At 44.2% G+C, this 21,117-nt stretch overlaps 2 protein-coding genes and 1 long non-coding RNA gene across 4 annotated transcripts in view; 1 reads left to right on the top strand and 2 right to left on the bottom strand.

Annotated features, from left to right (window-relative positions):
* Positions 1-21,117, top strand: part of LOC105566085 — a 158,971-nt gene that overhangs the window by 3,443 nt on the left and 134,411 nt on the right. The window lies entirely within an intron of this gene.
* LOC105566083 lies at positions 563-4,980 on the bottom strand. The gene is made up of 2 exons (XR_001009243.1): positions 4,372-4,980; positions 563-1,031 (listed from the first exon to the last, which is right to left on the bottom strand). It is a non-coding gene; the product is annotated as an uncharacterized LOC105566083 (long non-coding RNA).
* LOC105566084 (zinc finger protein rotund-like) overlaps positions 9,522-21,117 on the bottom strand; it is a 115,914-nt gene continuing 104,318 nt past the window's right edge. For both annotated transcript variants that reach the window (XM_012019809.1, XM_012019808.1), the window contains one exon: positions 9,522-12,506. In XM_012019809.1, coding sequence (XP_011875199.1) covers positions 11,349-12,506 — 1,158 coding nt within the window. In that variant the 3' untranslated portion in view covers positions 9,522-11,348. The remainder of the gene's footprint in view (positions 12,507-21,117) is intronic.

The following is a 21,117-nucleotide window of genomic DNA, read 5'->3' as shown; positions in this document are numbered from 1 at the left end:
GCTCTCATTGCCTAGAAGACAATCGGCAATCGCCAATCCCAATCCAATCCGCGTCGACAATTGCTAGTCCGATTCGGCCTTAAGACCTGAACGATTAAAACAACAATTCGACACATTATGCATTTTTTTTTATTTAGCAATTTAGCTTCCTCGACAAGGGGATTTGCGATTCCGTGGCAGTCTGCAATTTTTCGTTCACGCAGAAAATTCCTCACGATCTCCTCTATAGATCGACACCTCTTCTCCCCCGCAAGTTTGCCCGAGTGATCCGCGTGTCTCTCGATCTATTGCCGATAATATCCATAGATTACGACAAAAATGAAAGGCGTTCGCGACAACGCTCGCTTACGACTCGACGGACGTTTCGATCGGACGGTCGGATGGGCGAAAGGGTTACACAGAAAAGACCGCGACGAAGCGGTACGCCAGTGCAGCGCCGGGATGCGACAATTCTCGGAGCGAGGGGAGGCGAGTCGCGCTTATGCTCGCCCTCGCCTCGTCTCTCGACGCAACGCCGCCTCCGCCTGCAGTGACGTCCCGCCCCGTACGCTCTCGCGTCGAGAGTAAGACGTAAGTTCTGTTATATTTGTTAAAAAGGACGAACAATTAGTGTGTTTCGATGTTTGTGGGGCGGGCGTGTGTCCGTATGTATGCGCACGCGCGTGTGTACATGTGTGTGTGTGTGTGTTGCTTTACAGAGCTGTGCGCGGGACGTAGACTCTCGAGAAGACTGGTCGTAAAATCCTTGAAAATCGGATCGTCGTCTCCGACGGCGAATTACATCTAGACATTCCGGATAAAGTCTGCGAGGGACGAGGGGGTTGCCTCTCTCTCTCTCTCTTTCGCTCTTCAATATTACAAAGTAACAGGTAGATCTCTCGCACGCGTAACGCATCGTCAACGCAAAGGTCAGATCGGCAACGACGATTTACAAAACGGAGCAAAGCGCGCCTCGACGTTTTCACGTTGGTCGTATGGCTCCTCGCGATTCGTACTTGAGCCGCACTTAGAGTACTATTACATTTCGACTCGTCTCTTTCGCAAGGCCGTATCTCGATTTTACGGCAATTTCCGGTTTTTCCGTTTAAACGCTCATTCTGGTTCCAAATGGGCGTTTAAGCGGAAAGCCGAAAATTGCGTAAAATCGAGACACGGCCTTGCGAAAGAGACGAGTCGATTTGTCGTACAAACCTTTTCAAGCGCGTTGATTGGCCACAGGCTAGACGATTTCTAGATACTCGAGAACTTTCTATCCCGCAGCCAATCGACACGCTTGAAAAATTTGTCGCCCGACGAATGTAACACCCAGCCTCACGCACCTAACAAATTATCACTTAATCGCGACGTGTCGAGTTTGGAGCCTCTATTTACAGATCGACCGTGACACGTCGCTTCGAAACTTATCGTTAGAGTTAGACAATCGCGTTTGCGGCGCCAAATATGCGACGAGAACCATCCATCCATCCCTCTCTCTCTCTCGCGCGCGCGCGCAGAATCGCGACATGTTTTCCAGGAACGAGAAGCTCAAAGCGGACAGCTCCTCCTTCTCGCGGACTCTGCGAGAATTCCTCCGATTTTCAAGTTCCTCGTTCGACAGAGCAGCGCGAAAATTGTACGTCGCGCATCTCTCAGATCCCAATCTCCACATCCGGCGTGCTAAAAGACGCTAAATAAACGCCATCGATCGTTCGCACGATTTATTTAATTATTCCTCGGAATTGGAACGCCGCTCTCACTCAGCTTGAAAATAGACGCGAGAGACTAAATGCATTTAGATATGAGACACCGCGAGTAGCCTTTCGGCGGCATCACGGCGCGGCGCCCGAATCTGTTGCACTTTGGAAACAAAATGGCCAATTATTCCCGATCGTTACATCACCGATCACGTGTAAAAACGGTCCGATCCAGAAGAGCCTGAAGCACTGACGTTCGGAATAAAATTAAAACCTTAGAACTCATCAAAGTTACAGAGAGGAAAGTCCCCTATTATGAGATGGGATCCTAATATCGGAGATAGCGGGGTTAAATTAATAGGCTGATACCACCATGAATTTCTTGCCCGTGGAGCGAAATCAGTTTGGTGAAAAGTTCACCGTTAGATCGCGTAATCGTAGCGCAAAGAGATTTGCGATTGAATTTGGGTGTTGAAAACCTGCTGTCTCATATTAGAAACCTGTCCCGTAGTAAAGGACTTTCCTCTAGAAGTTGTAAATTCTTTGAATTTTTAACGTTTCAAGTTCACTCCGTGCGCCAATGCCGCGAACCTTTTCGGCTCGGAGCATTTTTCGATCTTCCCCGTGAAAAGAGGCGAAACCGCGATGTCTACATCTCCCTCACCTAATATCGCACGGCGTGCGATCTAGTTTCGAGCATCAGACGCGAGATTCGAAAGAGGGATCGGATTCGCGCGGCGACGTGCGAGTTTCGCGCTGGCAAACACAGAGCAACGAGCTCCATCATGTCATATCACACGTTTGTACATACGTATCGTGCTCGCGTTAAGAAGGATTCTACAGATGCGGAACCTTAACGTAAAACTTTTCAGAGATAAGCGGGAAAGAGTGGAGGGGGGGGGGGAGGAAGAAAAAAGCACGCGGGACGTTCCGTTCACGTCCCCCTGAGACATCTCGGCCACTTCCATTGCTTCCTCCGATACGCGCGACGACGTGATCAGGATCGCTTAACTCTCTGTCGGAGCGGCAGATTCTTGAGTAATACGTGTCGCTCGTACTCGAGTGACGATCGACGTCCGACGACGATCTTCCGAGCAATTCCAATCCGCCGCTCCCGAAGAATTAAACGGCATTCGTGCCATGTACTCGCGCGCGTATTTGAGTTCGCTATTGTTTTACGAGAGACGTGTAGCCGGCTGCGACGCGAAAGACGGAAACTCATCCCTTAAAGGCCTGCGTCCACGTTCCTGGACCAAGCTCTGGCATCAGTGGACACAGGCCTTCATGCCTATTTCTTTTCAGTTAACTCTTGCGTCCACGATTCAAGAACTGTGTCCAAGTTCTAGTTCCGAGTAATGTGTGGCCAATCAGCTTGCAGCTTTTCCGTGAAAGATGCAAGTCAATTGGCTGCACATTTCTCGGACGTAGAGCTTGGACGTAGTTCCTGGACCGTGGACACGAGGCTTTACGTCGTGTACGGAGCATCGCAAGGCCTCCCGGCAGTATTTCTTGAAAATGTCGCCCATCCTGCGGTCAGTCTGTCCTTTTTTCAGTTATTTTTTTTCTGTACTTTTTGTCCTCTCTCCCTCCTCCTCTTTCCCTCTCTTGAAAAGCGCAGATCGCGGTATCTTTGTTTCATTTTAAGTACGGAAAAAATGCAACTGGAAAGACCGGAGTTCGTTTCGCAGCGACGGAAGGTACAGTGAAAACCGATAGTCGCGTCCCCCTTTTGCCCGTCGCGATCTGGAAATTGCGGGTTTATCGAAAATATTTTCATCAGTGTTCCATTACACTTGCGCGTCCACCAGTGGGATAAAAGCCCGTATTCTAGAGGCGCATTTAGCGTCGCAAACGTGGCCGTCCGCTTCTCGTCTCTTTCTGTCTCTCGCACATGCGTACACGCATACACACACTCTCTCTCATACACACACGCACACACAGTGGTTACAAATGTATATCCATTTTGTGCAGATTGGATAAACGTGATGCGACAATCGGACGGCCGTGTGTACACCTAAACTTGCGTTTAACAAAGGAATTGTCACGTCGCCAACAAAAAGATCTTTCATTTCTCTCTTTGGCAAAGAGATTCGGACAACCGAGACGTTGTACATTGTTCCTCCTCCGCGCGCCGTGCAAAACTTAATTCGCTAAGTCGGCTGCCGTACCGTCCGTCTTTGCAACCCTCTGCTCGCTCGCTCGACTCCAAGTCCCATGCCCGGCGCTCGTACCTTCTCATATCTCGCGCGGAACGCCTCGCGTCGTTACTTTTGCGCAATCGGAAAGCGCGAATGAGCGAGAGGGAGGAAAAGAAAACCCGTGCGAAACGACCGAAGAGGAAAATCGAGAAATGATCGGTTAGTTCGTCGCTCGGCGGCTCGTAGTTTCACAGACACAAAATGCTCTAATTATCACTCTACCTCTTCTCGCGATCATTCGATTCGTCGTCGTCGTCGTCGTCGTCGTCGCAGTGTGGTCGCCCGGCTCCGTGCATATGTCTTACGAAACATTTAGTTTATACATGTATGTATGTATATATATATTTTTTATACATATATCTTTACAAACAGGAAACGATCAGACAATGGGACCCGCGGTCGCGCGGCCCGAGAACACCGAGCATTACCTCACATAAAGTCGCGAGAACGACTGGACAGAGCTTTGCCTCTCACATTTGTCTCTTATCGAACAATAAAATGTCTCTTTCATACGCCTTACGCGCTACTTACGCAACCGAAAAGTCAAGGATTACTTAATTTTTTTTTCTATCTTTAAGGAGACACCAGGTGTATGTACAGTTCCCGCACAATTGCATTTAATTGCGTTTAAGGATGCACTTTTTATAAAATACAATAATATCCATCTTTGCTCACTTTCTCTCTCTCTTTCTCTCTCGCTTTCTCTCTTTCTTTTTCTCTCGTGCGCTCTCTCTCTCTCTCTCTCTCTCTCTTTCTCACGTAATAGTATTATACTCCTTAGAGATTTCTCTTCATATTTCTCTCTCATCTCTTCCGCAGAATTATACAATAAAATATCACAGTTCTGTTCGTACCACGCAATAATTAATATATTGTTTTCCTTATGTCCCTTATTTGCGTCCTCTCGCTCTCCTTTTCTCACCCTTTCTTTCTTCCTCTCACGCAGCACACGCTCCCACGTACACGCACATGCGTTCCTCTTATCACCTGCCTTCCTCGTCACACTTATTTCTCCTAGGAGTACGCCGTGACACACAGAGATGTACTCTGGGGGGAAAAAAAGACAGTTAGCAACCCATTTTGGGACCCACAATTAGTAATCGAATTATTTGGATTGTTCGTAACTCTAATCTTTTACGAATCTTACCCCGCGTAACTAAAAATTACAATTAGCTATTCTATCTATCTCTTGTATCATTTCTCCCCAGCACACTGAGGAAGTAAGAGCGATTAAACCAACTGGCGTTCAAAAACGGAATTGGTCAAAAAGGAAAATTAAGATAAATTGGATCCAAATTGAATCAACTATAGGAGGTTCTATATAGGCCATCCAGCCTGGTATAGAACTTGGAGTTGTCTCCATAAAGCATTGACCACAACCGTTGCGCCCCAGCAACGTTTTTAACATTTGACTAATCCGGTCTGTTTCAACTGATCTACATTGTATTATTTATTGACAATTGTGTACTAAACGAAATAACTATTTAATTTTTATTTTTATTTTGCGCCGATGAAAGCACTGTGTGCCGAAACGCGTCCGCTATCTTATATTTCAATTGTAAAAGCTTTGAATTTTTAACAAATGTACATTACATTGTCAACTTTCATGCTCGTAAAAATTGGCCTCTTTCGTTTACTTGATGTTCTATCTGTATCCAAGATTTTTAAGTAATACTAATCAATTCTCTCATTTAGTTCTGTCGATATTTAGTAACGCAAAGATAATTTTCACTTACGGGGCACTAAACCGAAATGTTGCTGAAGGGCTTAGGCGAGATAATAAAAATTTTTGGTTTCTTGTCTTAGATCCAAAGGTGTAGCCGTGAGATTGTCCAAAGGAGTTTCGGTGTCTCGGCTTTACCGCCTCTATTTTACATAAAAAATAAACCAAAAGATATTTTTTTACCTTAAAGACACGTTAAATGCATACCCACTTTTGAATTGTGTAGATATTTTTTTATATTTCTAAAAAAAGAATTAACGAAATGTCACTGATTTTGACCCGTTCAGGGTGGCCTGACCCCCCTTAACTACAAAAAAAAACCGGTCAAAAATTTTCCCAGAGTAGAGTTACGAACAATCCAAGTAATTGTAACACCAAGAATGTAACACTTTATCAATTATATTGCCAGTTGGATCAACTAAAATACTAATCTTATTTATTCATCACTGGTGACTTGAAGTATACCCCTCTACTTGCCAAGTAATTCGATCACTAATTGTGGGCCCCAAAATGGGTTGCTGTCTTTTTTTCCCAGAGTATACACACGCATACGTACATGCATACATACATACGTACTTAATATAAATACATATACATATGCGTATATGTATATATATATTTTTTATTTATTTCTTCCTCTCGACGACTAATGGTTACGCAAGGTATGCTGGTTGTAGAAACACTCATTTACAACTTGTATACTTGAAGTATATAGTAATAATAACTATTACCGAAAGAGAACGATATATAAAGAGTGAGGTTGCGAAGCCTTTCCCCCCCAAAGATGGTATAATCCGATGGATCTCGTTGCTATGAATGTCCGCGTACAGACGCGTTTTAATTAAAAGAATATACAATACGTACAGTTCTCGATCTCGCTACGAGATCGTAGTATACAGTTTCTATCTTATATACGCTCTTATTAAATCATTCTAATAATGCAAATGTGTGTCCTCGCTACGCAATTTGTCCCGAAGAGAGAATGTCGTTATTTCTCAGTTTTTACACCTAGACACGGCGATCGACGCGGACTGTAAATTATTGCTTGGAATGCGAAATTTATTTGCGTTAAACGACGACATCCGCTCGTCGACATCATCCGCTAACCCTATCGTTTCCCGTGTCGAAAGACTTCGTGTGTGTGTCCCCTCCCTCCCGTGCTTCCTAAATATTGCTAAAAGAGTGTATTATCTTCCCTTTTTTTTCGCGTCTCCCGAAGGATCGTTGTCATTCGAAGGAACTGATCGCGCGCGAGTAGCAAAGAACTTCGTCAATCGGTACGTAAATCATTTTCACTTTTATAAACACTTCCTACCCCTTTCCTTGTCAACTCTATCGTCCCCGGTCCTCCAAAACACTTTTTCGTATCGTGGAGGGACAGATGACAAATTCCCTTCGGCTTTATTACGTCGTGACGCGCGACCCTCGTGTGTATACACGACGAAAGAATAATTGGACGGCATCTGTCCGCGAAGTGTTCGCGCGGCGCGCTGGAACCGAGCGCGCTCGAGTGTCTCGCGAAATTTATCGTAATCGAATGTAAGAAACGAGAGACAGAGGATTGCGACAGAGAATCAGCGAAGGATGAAACGGCGCACGGCTGAGGGGAGAGTCGCGGTAATGATTAGCGATGAGGGGCGGGGAAGAGGAGGGGGAACGATTTTCTCTAATCCTTTGACCGGCAAAGAAGCAACAAGTTACGGGCGGGAAAAATGTATTGCGCGTTCCGTTTTCATTTTCTAATCTACACACATTTTCAAACTAATGGGCCATTCTAATTAGCAAGGGGAAAATTTGCGCTCGTTCCACGACAAAAAGAAAGCACGCTGAAATCACGATGAAGAGTAAAATTCATTTTCTGAAGGCTCGTTTTATTCTTTCGTGTAACTTGTGCTTCATAATCCGTAAGTACGCGCAAGTACACGCGGGTAAGCACGCGAGAGGAGAGAAAACTAATCCATCTTTTAAACTAATACACTTTAACAATGACAATGTCAAAAGAATTAACAATGCTCGCGCTGTCTCGATTCAAATCATCAATTATCCTTTGAATGAAAAAAAACTAGTAGAAATCGAGCAGTTATAAAGGAGATTAAATTTAGAGACGCGACGGACACCTCGTCCCGACGTGCGTTCCAGCATTTAAATATTTCTACGTAAATGCACGATGGACGAGGTATAGATCTTCTTGTTCCGCATCGTTCGATGTTCTTCGTGAATGTATCAGTCTACAAATCTGATAAAAATGGAAAGTGTCATCTTGCAAAAATTAACAATCGCTTGTGCAAAGTACGTAGAGACACGCCCTAGGAAACAATAGATAAAAGAAGGGATCGCTGTATGATAAGAGAGAAGGGAAAGGCAAGGAGAAATTGATCCTTGTGTCAGAAAACAGAAAAACAAAATAATTCAGCATCACACATATCGAGAAACTCTCCTTTGCCTTTATTTTAACACGTGACAGCTCATTAAACGAAATAATAATAATATTAATAATAAAATATTAATAATAATAATAATATAATCAATGAAACTAAGGATAGGCAGAAGAAATCACATTTAAAGCGCGGGGTCGGAGTTTCTTATCTTGCATCTGTCCCTTGTTCTCATTCAAATCTCATCTTATTTCACTTCCTACGTACTCAATGTACGTAATCAACATGACGGGTATCTGTCTATCCTTTTCTCTGCATTTCAATCGATTATATATTTTTTATCCCATTGTCAACTTGTCAAGATGTAAGCGCATTCGTGGTTTCTCCATAATCGCACGCGTACGCGTGATTATACACGTTTGCTTGTCTCTCTCTTTATCTCTTTCTCTCTCTCTATCGGCTCTCTTTTTCGCATTGACTAAGTTCGGAACATCCAGAGATAGCGGGTCACATGTCGTATTGCAAAGGAGTCTGCTACACGCAGCAAGAAAGTGGATCTACTTCGAACGTTGTGCTTTTACCCCTCGCCCCTACTCTCTTTCATTGTCCTATCATTTTCTTAATAACAACGTAATAGTTTTAAACAACTTGAGCATAGGTAAAGCGCGGACGTGATCTCCGCGGGGTTCGTTCTCGCCGACTGTAATCGCGAATCCGACGCGAGTGAAAATACAACCGGAAATAAATTGGCACTGTTGGACACCATCTCGCCGTAGATCCCGCGTAAAGCCGACGTGGTGGTGGAAATAAAAGTAAAATTTGTATACCGATTAAAAATGCAAAACGTTCAGGCTCTCTAATGTTCTCTTTTGCGAAGAACGTAACTCGATCGAACGATTGGTCACGCGGGAACCCCGAAGGAGAGCGCGTCTAACGCCATAACAACAAATTATCTACAATGGTCGCATGTACATGTTCATCTTTCTCCCTCTCCCTTTCTTTCCTACTTCTTTTTCCTCTCTTTCTCTCTCTCTCTCTCTCTCTCTCCCTTTCTCTCTCTTCTTCACACGCACACGCATACGCACGCAACAGAGTATACATAAGATTACTTAGATATTAGGAAAGGTACTTAGAATATCTTTATTATTAGAGTCTGTTGTTTCTTCTTTACCTTACACACCTACTAAATGTGGATCAAAATATTAATCAATTTATAATAATAATATCAATAATAATAATAATAATAATAGCAATAGTAATAATAAAAATAAAATAATACAATAATAATAATGACCGAGATGACGATAATGAATGCTAATAAAGGACGATGACGCTGGTGATGATAATAATTATTTCTTTATTTATATATTTGTATATATGCATATATTAATCCATTAATTAATATATGAATATACTTTCTTGTTTATTTATATAGCACCTATTTACAAAGAGGTCTCCGTGCGGCTCTCTTACAGTATGTGCGTGATACTTTTATATATATACATATACATATATATACATATATATACTTTTCATAAAAATATATATACATACATATATATATATTGTGTCCGTATATATTTCTATACGAGATTCTCGCGTATCTTTATTTATTTATGCCAGTCTTCGCGCTTTTCTTTATAACGTTCCTCTCTTCTCGTCATGCCTTCGTTACTACTGGCGCTTTCGCATAATTTTGCAAATATTTTTTCTTCCACAATGCGAAAAATATACTTTTCGCTCGTTTCTTCCGTATATCTGCCTATCCGTTTTCTTCCGCGTACGTCAAGATATAATATTCGCATGTACCTTGTCCCATATCGTACGGATATCTAATCCCTTAGCTTATCAGTCCGCATATTCCGTATATATTTTCTTTCAGTATACTTGTCTCCATAACAACGATTTGCTTTGCAAATTGCGACAAAATCCTAAATTTATTAAAACTTAGCGTTCACAACGCACGTTACGAAAGATTTACTTTTAACTAAATTGCAAAAGTACATTTTTCATATAATCGTAGTGTTTTTTTTTTTACATAATCCAGTGCTCTTGGAGCGTACGTAAAAAATAAGGAATGTAAAGTGAAAGGAAAGAAGTAAATGAAACAAAAAGAATAAAAGAACTAAAAAAGTAGAATAAAATAATTGTGTAATAAATCTTGAAACTTAGAATTTTAAGTAATGACAAACTCAGAATATGCTTCTCGAGTGGGAATAACGTAAAAAATAATTCCAGTTGAAATTTGATCGTCCGAAGCGATTTGACGGGGTAAAGTGATAAGAAATACAACAGGGAATGTGTCAAAAAAATTGGGAGTCAAAGAAGCTGTGATTCCGAGCAAATTATTATTATATTACTTCTGTGTTTGCTAAAATCTTTTCTGACGAACCGAGGAGGAAATCGGCTCACAGTTCATCGTCAGCACGCCGTATACTTTCTAGTTATTATGAAAGTGTATCATCCAGCATTCGAATACAAGTTAATCCATGATCGTGCTCCACTTTATCATTCAAATGTCAGTTCTAAACGACCGACGTCAGATATGGATTATATCGCAACGAATGTGTATTGATGGAACTTTCTAGCACGTAATTGGCACGCATGATTATTGGCGAGGATTAGCACGCTGAAAAGCGTGGAGAATGTGAAACAGTCGAGTAAATCGATTGTGTATCCTCGACCGACACAGAGATTAGATTTTTAGTTGTGGGAAAACAACGAAACGATTCTTGATGATCATTGATCGGCGATCATATCGATCATCAATAATTAGACCAGCACGTAAAGACGTAGTCTACGAGGAAACTACGTCACGTCAGTCTTATTATATCAAGGAATGTAAACCAAGGTTTCCAACGCGTTATACGGTTGTACTGCGAAACAGTGTGTGTGGGTGTGTATGTGTGTGCGTGTGTGTGTGAGAGAGATTCCGAACTTTGATTAAATATCGCAATAAAAATGAATCATTCCAAATGTATCTTTAATTTCGACAATAATCAAGATATTCGGATGCAATTTATAAAAAAAGTTAGAAAGGAAAAACAGTCGTTGGATTTGTCAATCCAACAGTTTCCAAATATAAATAATTTACTCTTTACGCTACACACGTAACAACAGATTCTTTATGTATATGATAACACAAAGTATGCAAGCGCATCCTAATTGAGTTATGTATACATAGAACCGAAAGAATCGTAGATAAGAGAGGATAAAAAAGGGGGGAGGTAAAGAGATCACGGGGAAGAAAACGATCGAGTTGCGATGAAGAGCCAGCGTCATGACGTGCCACGTAGAAAGCAGAAGAAAAAGGATAGAAGGAGCGAGGCGGAGAGCGCACGAATGCTTTCCGAGGTTAATCTCCAAAGACCGGGCAGAATTACTGCTTCTCTTTAAGACCGCCCAGCAGCGCATGGCTCTCCATCGTGGCACTAAGATTACTGAGATTGCTCAGGTTCCCTAAATTCCCCAGGTTGCCTAGATTGCCGAGATTTGGCTGGTGAGCATAATTTCTGATTTGATGAAGACTAATCAGCTGATTGGGGAAGGAGGCGTTTGGATTGCTGGTAGTACCGGGCGTCACCCCGGACGACGAGGACGTCGGCGAGGACTTCTGCGAGGACGTCGTGTTGAATGCCTCGTAGAGGTACGGCCGGGACGCCGGGTGATGGCTACCAGGGTAGTGTAGGTGATTCAGCGGGTTCAGCGGGTGCTGCATCGAGGAGATAGAGTTGATCGAGATCGACGATATTGGCGTGAAGGCCGAGCTGCTGTTCGGATGATGATTCGCGCCCGGTTGAGGCGTCTGTTGCCTCGAGTCGTTCTCCAAAGATTCGCCAGCGCGATGCCCGTGTCCCGGCAGTCCCAGCATCTCCGGATTCTGATTCTGATGGTATTCCGTGTGATGGTGCGGCAATCTCTCGTGCAGGTCGCCGATCACCGCGTCCGGGCTGACCTTGGGCCAGTAGTGGTCCTGATGGTGAGCGGTCATCGCGTGTATCGACGGCCTGAGGCCCGTGCCGATGATCGGTGGTCTCTTGTCCGTTCTCTCCGCGTGCTTCTGCATGTGCTTCGCCAGATAGGTCTCCTGAGTGTAACTCTTACCGCAGTACTGGCAGATGTGCGTTTTCAGGTGCTTCGACTCCTTGTGCTTCGGTATGTGCTCGAGCAGACTCGGCTCGTCGGAGAAGCACTTGTAACAGGAGTTACACTTGTACGGCTTGTCGGTCTGGTGGCATCGGGAATGGCTCTGTAGGTTGCTCAATTGGCTGAACGCCTTCGTGCAGCCAGGATGCCGGCACTTGTACGGCTTATCGCCGGTGTGCGTGCGGATGTGCTGCTGTAGATGGCTCAGCTGGGTGAACTTCCGTTGGCAAATCTCGCAACGGTACGGCTTAATGCCCAGGTGGATCCTCGTATGCTGAGACAGGTACGAGGAGTTGGCGAACGCCTTCGAGCACTGCGTGCACTTGTACGGTTTTGCCTCGCGCATGTGAATCTGCGTGTGAAGCTGCAGATCCGCCTTGCTACCGAATATCTGCAAAAAGAAAAGAATACTTTGGTGTCAAAGAGAGCAAATCAGAGGGGAAAAAGGTGTCTACGCGAAATATCAAGGAGAGACGACGAGACGAGTCGTAATCGATCTCGGAAACTCGCGCCGATCGCGCTACTCCGATGGAGACTCGATGCTTCCTTATCTAAAATGCAAATTAATAGCTTCCTGCGCGCACGTGCGAGACACTGCGTGCGTACTTCGGACTGGTACGAACGACACACGTTCCTCTCGCACATCTCGCGACAATACACCGCGTAACGGCAGAAGAGGATCGCGGTTGGGGTACGATCTCTGTTGCCGCGCGACGTTCGCTTCCCTCTCGTTTCCACGCCGCGCGCTAACCGGACACGTCGCGCCGGTATATTTATAAATAAATAAATAAACGTAAAAAAGAAGAGCACTGCCACGGTAGCCCGAGCGTATATACGCGAGGCGGGGAGAGGCTGACCTTGTCTATCACGGCCTAGCCTCGGGGCATATCCGACCGACTGGCTTCGGGTACCGCATAGAGAGCTCCCCTCCTCCTCGTACTCTAGTATCCTCGCTCTCTCCTTCCTACCTACGTCTTGCCGCCTCGCTTTGTCTCCTCCTTTATCCCCCTTTCGCCCCCATCTCATTCGCCGCCGGTTCCTCGCATGCTAGTCCCTAGTTCCTCTCGTCTCATCTGACTTCTTTTTCCCTCTTCTCTTTTTCGTACCTCTCACCGCGACAGCGTACAACAGGACAAGCCGACGATCGACGATTATTAGCACCTCTAGTCTTGCCCCGATATATTTCTCGGTCGCGCACCGCGCTCGCATTATCGCCGCATCTCGTAATATAATACAATTCAAAATGAATATTTATCCCGGCGTATATTAATCGCGTGACTGGTGCGACGACGTGACCGTCGCACAATTGCCGTGCTTTCGCGTCAACAATTTTTAACGGTGCGCGCGATTTCGTAATCGGACATCCGCTTTAATTCTAATTGCGCTGTAATCTTAGGGACGATAATATTTTCCAATATCCCCCGGCTTTATTACACGCCGCGAATTAATTGATCAAACGTGACGTAGCACTCGACGTACGAGTCCCGGGATAATCGCGGTGCGAGCCTCCGCTATTTTCGACCTCGTGAGTTCCTACTTTCTTTCGAAATTTCCGCCCCGTCCACGGTGGGTCACTAATGCCGCTAAAACGTCTCATTCATCCGTAATGACGCGCGCGCATCATTACCGAATAATAACGCCGGTCACGAGATCCGTGATGCGCCGAGGTAACGATCGTGCCGGGTATTTCGGCTTCGTGGAAAGGGCAGCGAATTGTCTTCCGACGCCGCGGCGGACGAAGGTATCGCACCGGAATGACGTGTCGGAGTCGAAGAAACGATCCTGAACACGCGAGGAGCGACGTGGCGGAGCGAAGAAGCCAGTTTCCTGGCGTCGCCTCCGTTCCGACCGAGGTTATTACGTAAAACGGCGGGTTCCTTTCTGAAACCGTCGTGCCACGCCCGAGGATCTAGGACGAGGATCCGGGTCCTTTCTGCGTGGGCAAGGGCCCAAACCTCGAAAGGATGGCCGGCTCTCGTTATCGCCCTCGATGAGGGCTCTCGTTATTTCCAGATGGAAAACTGCCGAGTCTCACGGGACCGGCGTATAAATAGCGAAGCGAACATTTCGCCTTTCCATTGTAAATTAAGTACATCTCGAAAGACATTTCATTGCAGATTCCTCGAATTTCGAAGCTGCAGGGAAAACGATTTCTTTGGATTTTATCAATTTTCTTATATCCAAACAAATCATTTGTTTGAATTTGAAATAATATATATCTTCGTCTGAAATCAAACATTTGTTTGAAACAAAAGGTTTATTCTCCGTGATCTAAGTGATATTATTGTTTTATTCAAAGCAACATTATCGTTCGATAGAAATTATGTGAAAAAATGTACACACATACATCTTTTTCCCTCTACATCATAATTTTTTCTTCATTAGAAGAAGAAAGATAAACACTGAATTAGTACACTATGTTCAGCTATAAAGAATAGACCATTGGACGATCAGACTGCGTCTGCTAATACACAGAGAAAACGATTTCTTGGGATTTAATAAATTTTGTTGTATCCATAGCGTCTTTTCTATCGAATAGTAGAGATTGTTTGAATGAAACAACTAAATTTTTATTCAAACAAATAACGTTTTGTATAAGCATATGTTGTTTCAATGAAACAAATCTCGATCAAATAAATAGGAATGCTAAATCCAAAGGAACCTTCTTCTCCAAGCGTTTCAGTCCCATTGTCATATACGTACAGTGCAGCAGGCACATAGACACACTCGTTTTGATTTTTATAATTTTACATCTTCGCGCACTATTTAACAGGAGCAGGAAGAGCGATAATCCAAGCACGCTAACGGCAAGTCGGTTAACGATCGCTTTACGGTTGTCGTGGATCGTGATTTATTCGGTAATCGATCGACGGTCTCGCTCGAGGCTTCAACGGCTGACTTGGCGCGTCCTTTAACGGGTTGGAGCTGCTATTTTTTTTATTTCCTCCTTTCGAAACACGTCCTTGCCGGTGTCAAGTTCGCGCATAGTCCACGTAACGCGATAGTCTGTTGCGCGTCATTCTTTCCTTTTTTTTTCCTTTCGTGCCTTTCGTTCCTTTAGCGCGGCGAGCAAACGTCTGAGGGGCGCGAGAACAATTAGAGGAGATGAGACAAGAGGCACTATTTATATTAGCGACACGTAAATCGTATGTAGTGTCTATTGGTGTTTCAAATAGACTTGACGTTCTCTGCAAAAACGCATAGAAACGCATTTCAGAAGTAATTTTATTTACGACGGTTAGTTCTTAAACGTTAAAATAAAGAAGTAAAATCAAGTGTCGAGCAATCCTGCATCATTCATCTTTTGAATCCGCAATAGTCGCGTAGATTTGAAGAATAATTGGATATAAGGTCGACAAACTTGTACACATAAGTTCTGGCTTCGTGCGCGAAATCTTTACATCCAATAGAACGAGCGATTAGCTTAGCCAAGGTTTCTTGTCGAGGGATAAGTCATCGTGGAATACAAATTACGCCAGTTCGTATCAATGAATCGGCAAATAAACGCTTCTAATTGATGGACTTTAGACCCTGAGAAAATTGCTCGCCTCGCAAAAAACTGTGAGAAATTTATTTAAAATAAATGAGACGAAGTGCCATAAATCCTAATAAAAATACTAACGAATCCGAAAGTGGCGATTATAAGCTTCGCGGTCTTCAAATTAAATTTTATCTCTTCTATTCGTTGATTTAATTGTGAAATGTTTGAAAGAATCGAGGAAAGCCCGCTGATTGGCAGTCTAAATATTCGCGTATGGATCTTCTCTGCGGAAACTTGGAAGAGATCTCTCTCGCCGTTCAATGGACTTGATTCAATTAAAGAATTTCTCGATGCAAATCACGGCGGCGCCAAATAAAAATTGGCCAAATTATAATTGACAGAAGGCAGTTTAGTCGACCGCGGAGATGCGAGCGCGACTTATTCGCGAGCAGAATTTGAAGGAAATTCCGTTGAAAGAAATTTCGGATTATACGATTAAACGGGAATTAATCTGTAACGCGAGCAGGACGCGACGGCTCCAAGTAGTCCTGCTGAATTAAATCGGACAGCCGGAATCTCACGCCTGCCCCGTCCTCCTCTCTCGCGCGCGCACGCGAGAGAGAGAGAGAGAGAGAGACGCGCGCCTTCAAGAAAAATAATAGCGATAAATCCAGAAATTACGTCGGCCAGACTGCGCGCAGGTATGCGAAATTAGCGCCTCTAATTACGAAACCGACGAGGAACTATGCCCGCCGGGCAACCGGCTAGTCCTCCTGTCATTTCTGATTAATCGACGTCGATTTACTTAGGCAATACTTAAGAAGCCGAGACGAAGTACATTTGCCGTCACGCAGCCGGGTGTATAAATCGTACACTCCGGGGATCATCAGCGGGATTTTAGCAGCGCGGAGGATCCGCTAAACTCTCCATTTGGAGAGAATCGCGCATTCTTAAACGTTCTTCTCAAACAGAAATCGGCTGAGGAATCGTCTCACAATCGGACGCGAGTCGTAAATTTCGCGATTCTCTCGATGAAACGCGACTGATTATCGCGCGTTCGCACCGCATTTTCGCGTCGAAGGTGATCGACGTGTATTTATCTCGCCTATCTGAGACTTGAGGACGGCGATCGTATGCGTACAGAGGATTTCGTCATTCGACACACGCGGTTCGAGATTGAGTTCCCGTAGCGTCGTGCTCCGTGATGGATGACGGGTCCTTCGCATCCAGTCTAGGCGTATTTGCCGTCCCGTTTCCTCGTCTGGTTCTTCAACCTCCGCGAAGTAGTCTACGAAGTAGCCCCGGGGCCAGCTCTCGTAAATTCAATTTAAATATCTCGACCTTAATGATCGTCAGACGCGAGGAAGAAGGCAGAGTCAAGGTCGCAGTCGGCCTCCGATAAAAAGCACAATTTAATTGAGCAATTGGCAATCTCTTACTTATTTCAGGTATCTCTCTTGGCAATTTTATCTCTTTCCTCTATTTCTAATAAGTTTGTTTCGAAGACGCCGAGAGGTATCCAAGCGGACTAACGAGAGACGCAAAGTTTAAAAAAAAAATTTCCAAGTCAATTTCTTTTTAATTCCCAAGCCCGAGAGGAAACCGGGAGCTCGTGATCCCGTCGAGCTCACGTGAGTTCTTACTAATTCCTTTTGATTATGCGGACAAAATTAATGCACTGAGTGACGACGCGCTAATATACATAATATCCCGAAATTTTACGATACAATATGCATCGAACATACACACGCGCAACGCATACGTTTCTTTCACGGAGTTGTCTCGGTAAGATATTTCAATACCGCTCGATCTTTTAGAGACTACTGAATTTCAAATAATGATTTATGGATTTATATATTCCGCCAGGCGCATTAAAATTGATTTGCGTCATCGTGCTTGCAAGATAAAGACACGTGTAGTCGCAGCTCCTCGCATAGTAACGTTACTCACAGCTTGCCGGAATTTATAAAATAGCCGATAAGCCGAAGTCAAAATAAAACTGCCGAGATAATTAATTTTATCGAATTAAAAGGCTTCCAAATGCGATTGAGTTCGTTACGATTATCGACGTTTCGCTCTCTTGCATTTAGCTCGTAAAGCCAATTCATTAAGGCGATAAAGACGTGTAGCGATCTTTTTGAAAACAAAAGCTCAAGCTTTCAAAGCGGCTTATTAATCGCGTAAAACGCCATGGTGATTAAGTGGGGCTGTAAAAGTCACTCGAGTCTTCAGAACTAACGAAACAATCGAATTATTCCAAAATCGGGAAAAACATGCGATAATCGGCAGAAGTTTATCAACTTCCGATCGACTTATCTCTACCTCGGACACATTTGCCTCGTATCTTGCAAAGTTTGACCCATCGCATCTCTTGCGTGATTTCTCTTATTATTTATCCCGTTTTAATAATAAAATTGACTGCTGGAACAACACTGCTAACACGGAAAGAAAAGTGTAGCTGCCGCAGCTAAAAACTGCACGTGGCAACGAAATTTCAGTTGTAAAATATGAACAGCTAATATTTAATTGTGAGAGCTAAATATTTTGCTACTGTGCCCATTGTATTAGTTGCGACAGCAAACCGTTTGCTGTGCTTTAGAAATTTATAGTTATGGCAGCAAAACATTTTTAACAAACCATGAGTAGCGAAAATTTGTTTTTCAGTGTATAGAGCGAACGCTAAGCTCGGAACTTGTTAAAAATCGTATCAATTTAATATTCATGTGACCTTTAATTGCAATGTTTTCACACTTATCGACGTAATTCAATATTAACGTAGCTAACGTCTTAACCCTTTGAAGCATACATTTTTCTATTGAACCATTTTTTGTGAAACTTTGTACACAAGGGTTTTTGGGGTCGCTGATTACGAATCCGTTATCAGATTTTTATAATTCAAAATGGCAGTTTCAAGACGGCGGAATTCAAAACTTAAAAGAATGACATCATTCAACTGTAAATCAACTATGCTAAGAAACATTATTTAGATATTATTAGGATCCACGGAATCTAAATTCCAATTGAAGATTCTTATAGAATATAAAAAATAGCGCGCGTGAAATGGCGGTTGCAAAATTGAAATTTGATCATTTCTTAGAATTTACTCATTCTTGGCACTACTCAGAGCTAACGACGCGGACGTGACGAGCCCCTAAATACCGTAATCCACCACTTTGAGTCGACCATTTTGAATTCTGGAACTCTGATATCAGATTCGTAATGAGCGACCCCAAAAATCCCTTTGTACATGGTTTTCAAGAAATAATCTTAAAAAACTTAGTCAATAATGCATTTTTTCGAAAAAATGGCTGTTTTATCATATTTGTTTATTTATGAAACTTTTACAACAAATACTAAAGACTACTCAACTTCTTTATGTTCTTTTATTGCTAAGATACCCAAAAATTAGAAATTAAATGGCCAAAAAGTAAAGAAGTTGAGGTGATAACGTGGGTTAGCGCCAAGCTTCAAAGGGTTAACTGCGAGGCATATTTATTAATAGGCCGTTCATTTTTGTGCGATTGCACTAATTTAGTAATAATTGCTGCTTCGCGATCGATGAAACGATGACGTTTCACGTTTCACTAGTATTCCGCCGAGCTGATTTTGCGAGAAACGGTAAAGGACACGCTGGCAATTTTTCCGGGAATGGTATCTACGTAAATACTAGCTGGAAATGCAAGAGTTAATGAACAACGCGGTGCACGTGTAGCAGCGTAACAGCTCTTGCTCCGGTTCTCCGCTCGTCCGGAGGCGCAGCACCGCGGACCGGAGAGGACGGTGACAACCTGTTGATAGGAATTTTCGTAGCCGGGTTGACGCGCCGGGGTCAAAATCAACCCGGCAACGCGCGATAAACTACAAGCGCCGCCGCTCGCCGCGGTACACGGATAATTGCGGCGACGCGCGCGCATACGCGAGATAATTTCGAAACGTTTCGGAATGCTCCCCGCAGGCTCGCGCGGGCCGCCGCGAGGCGAAGCGGAAATAATCTCGCGAGAGGCACTCGCGAAACGGTCCGCGATCTTCGGATTAATCGAAAAGACAGATAGAAGCCGCGGTTACGTAACTGTCGATACCGTTCAAGTACGAAGCGATTCGGAGCTAACGACCGAAACTGAGCGAAATTAAGGAACTGACGGTTTAGAGAAAGAAAGTGAAAGTGTCGAGACCAGCGGCAAGTAGAGTCACGTTTCCAAGATTTATTTGCTCGACAAGTAGTCTATTGATTCCTCAAAGTGCCTGACGGACCCTACGTCACCTATCGAGAGGGCAAACCGCTGACCACGTACACCAGGGCTTACTAATGCCCTGTGAGATTACTTTATCTTTATAAATGCCTCAGCAAGGCCTAATGCCCAAGCTAATGCCTGAAAATGGCCATTAACACGACAATGTTCTCACAATGCCCTTGCAATGCGTTATCCGTGGCATAACCTTGTTATCTATAATATAGAAAAGCAAAAGTAGATCCTTAAAACCTCGGGGAACAAGGTTAAAAAGTATTCATCGAGCGGTGATTCATTCCTACGGTCTCTCTCTCTCTCTCTTTTCTTCCCTAACTCCCTCCTCTTTCTCTCCAGCGTAGATGTTGAAAATCCTTGAACTCGTGCATAAAATTATAATAAATTTGAAAGAATCGCAGCTGGCGAATTGTAGCCTCGTTAAAAAAATTTAAATCAGTTGCAAATCTCGGTATACACGTGTCATGTAAGACAATCCGGCGTCTGAGAGCGACACGATTATGGTTATCGGGCGACACCGCGCTCTCGTACGGTTCAAATCGTCTATTACAAGCGATAAAGTTCGCTCGTGAGTAGCGACCTTTCTCCCAAGTTCATCCAGTACACATGTGCGCCTCGGGGAGGCGCGGTATCTTATTGTTTCGAACGAGTATTTATTCTGATAAAAGAGGAAACTGACTACGCGGATTCTTGACCGGCTCGATCCAGAAGTACGATTTACCGGAGCGGCATTGCGCAACGCGCCACGTCTCGGTTGACAGGTTTCCCAGCCATCGGGGCTCCGCTATCATTTCGCCCAGCAGCCGACATTCTCGCGAGGCATGCGTTTTGTCTAATGACACGCGGCGATTGTACACGAGAGCGGCGGTCAAGCGACCGCATCGCCGCGAAAATCCACCGCGGCGGTATCTCGCGACACGTGCCACACGACTGCCCCGCACAGCCTCGTTATTATTTAGCCGCGATAAAGCTGGCCGTAACTGTAACATTCGTCGGGAGTTACTTCCTGGGGTTATCGTCGCTTGATAATGCCGTGTGCCGAAGAGGAGATTCAAATAGAATTAGGGGAGAGCGCGCAACTGAGGCTTGTACCTTGTCGATTCGAGTCTTCGCGAATGCCTCACGGCGATGAGAACAAAAGTTCCGCGGTGGCATTTACTAAGACGATTGCAATAATAGTCGGACAAGTCGAGACGGAAGGTCGAGGACGCGCTACCAGCGGGGAAGACAGCGATGACGAAATTGATAAAGTTTCGCGAAATTGGCCATGAGGAATC

Source organism: Vollenhovia emeryi, unplaced genomic scaffold (genome assembly GCF_000949405.1).
Source record: "Vollenhovia emeryi isolate VEMERY1.0 unplaced genomic scaffold, V.emery_V1.0 DF939147.1, whole genome shotgun sequence".
Classification (NCBI taxonomy): Eukaryota; Metazoa; Arthropoda; class Insecta; order Hymenoptera; family Formicidae; genus Vollenhovia; species Vollenhovia emeryi.
This window is presented reverse-complemented; position numbering and strand designations above follow the sequence as displayed.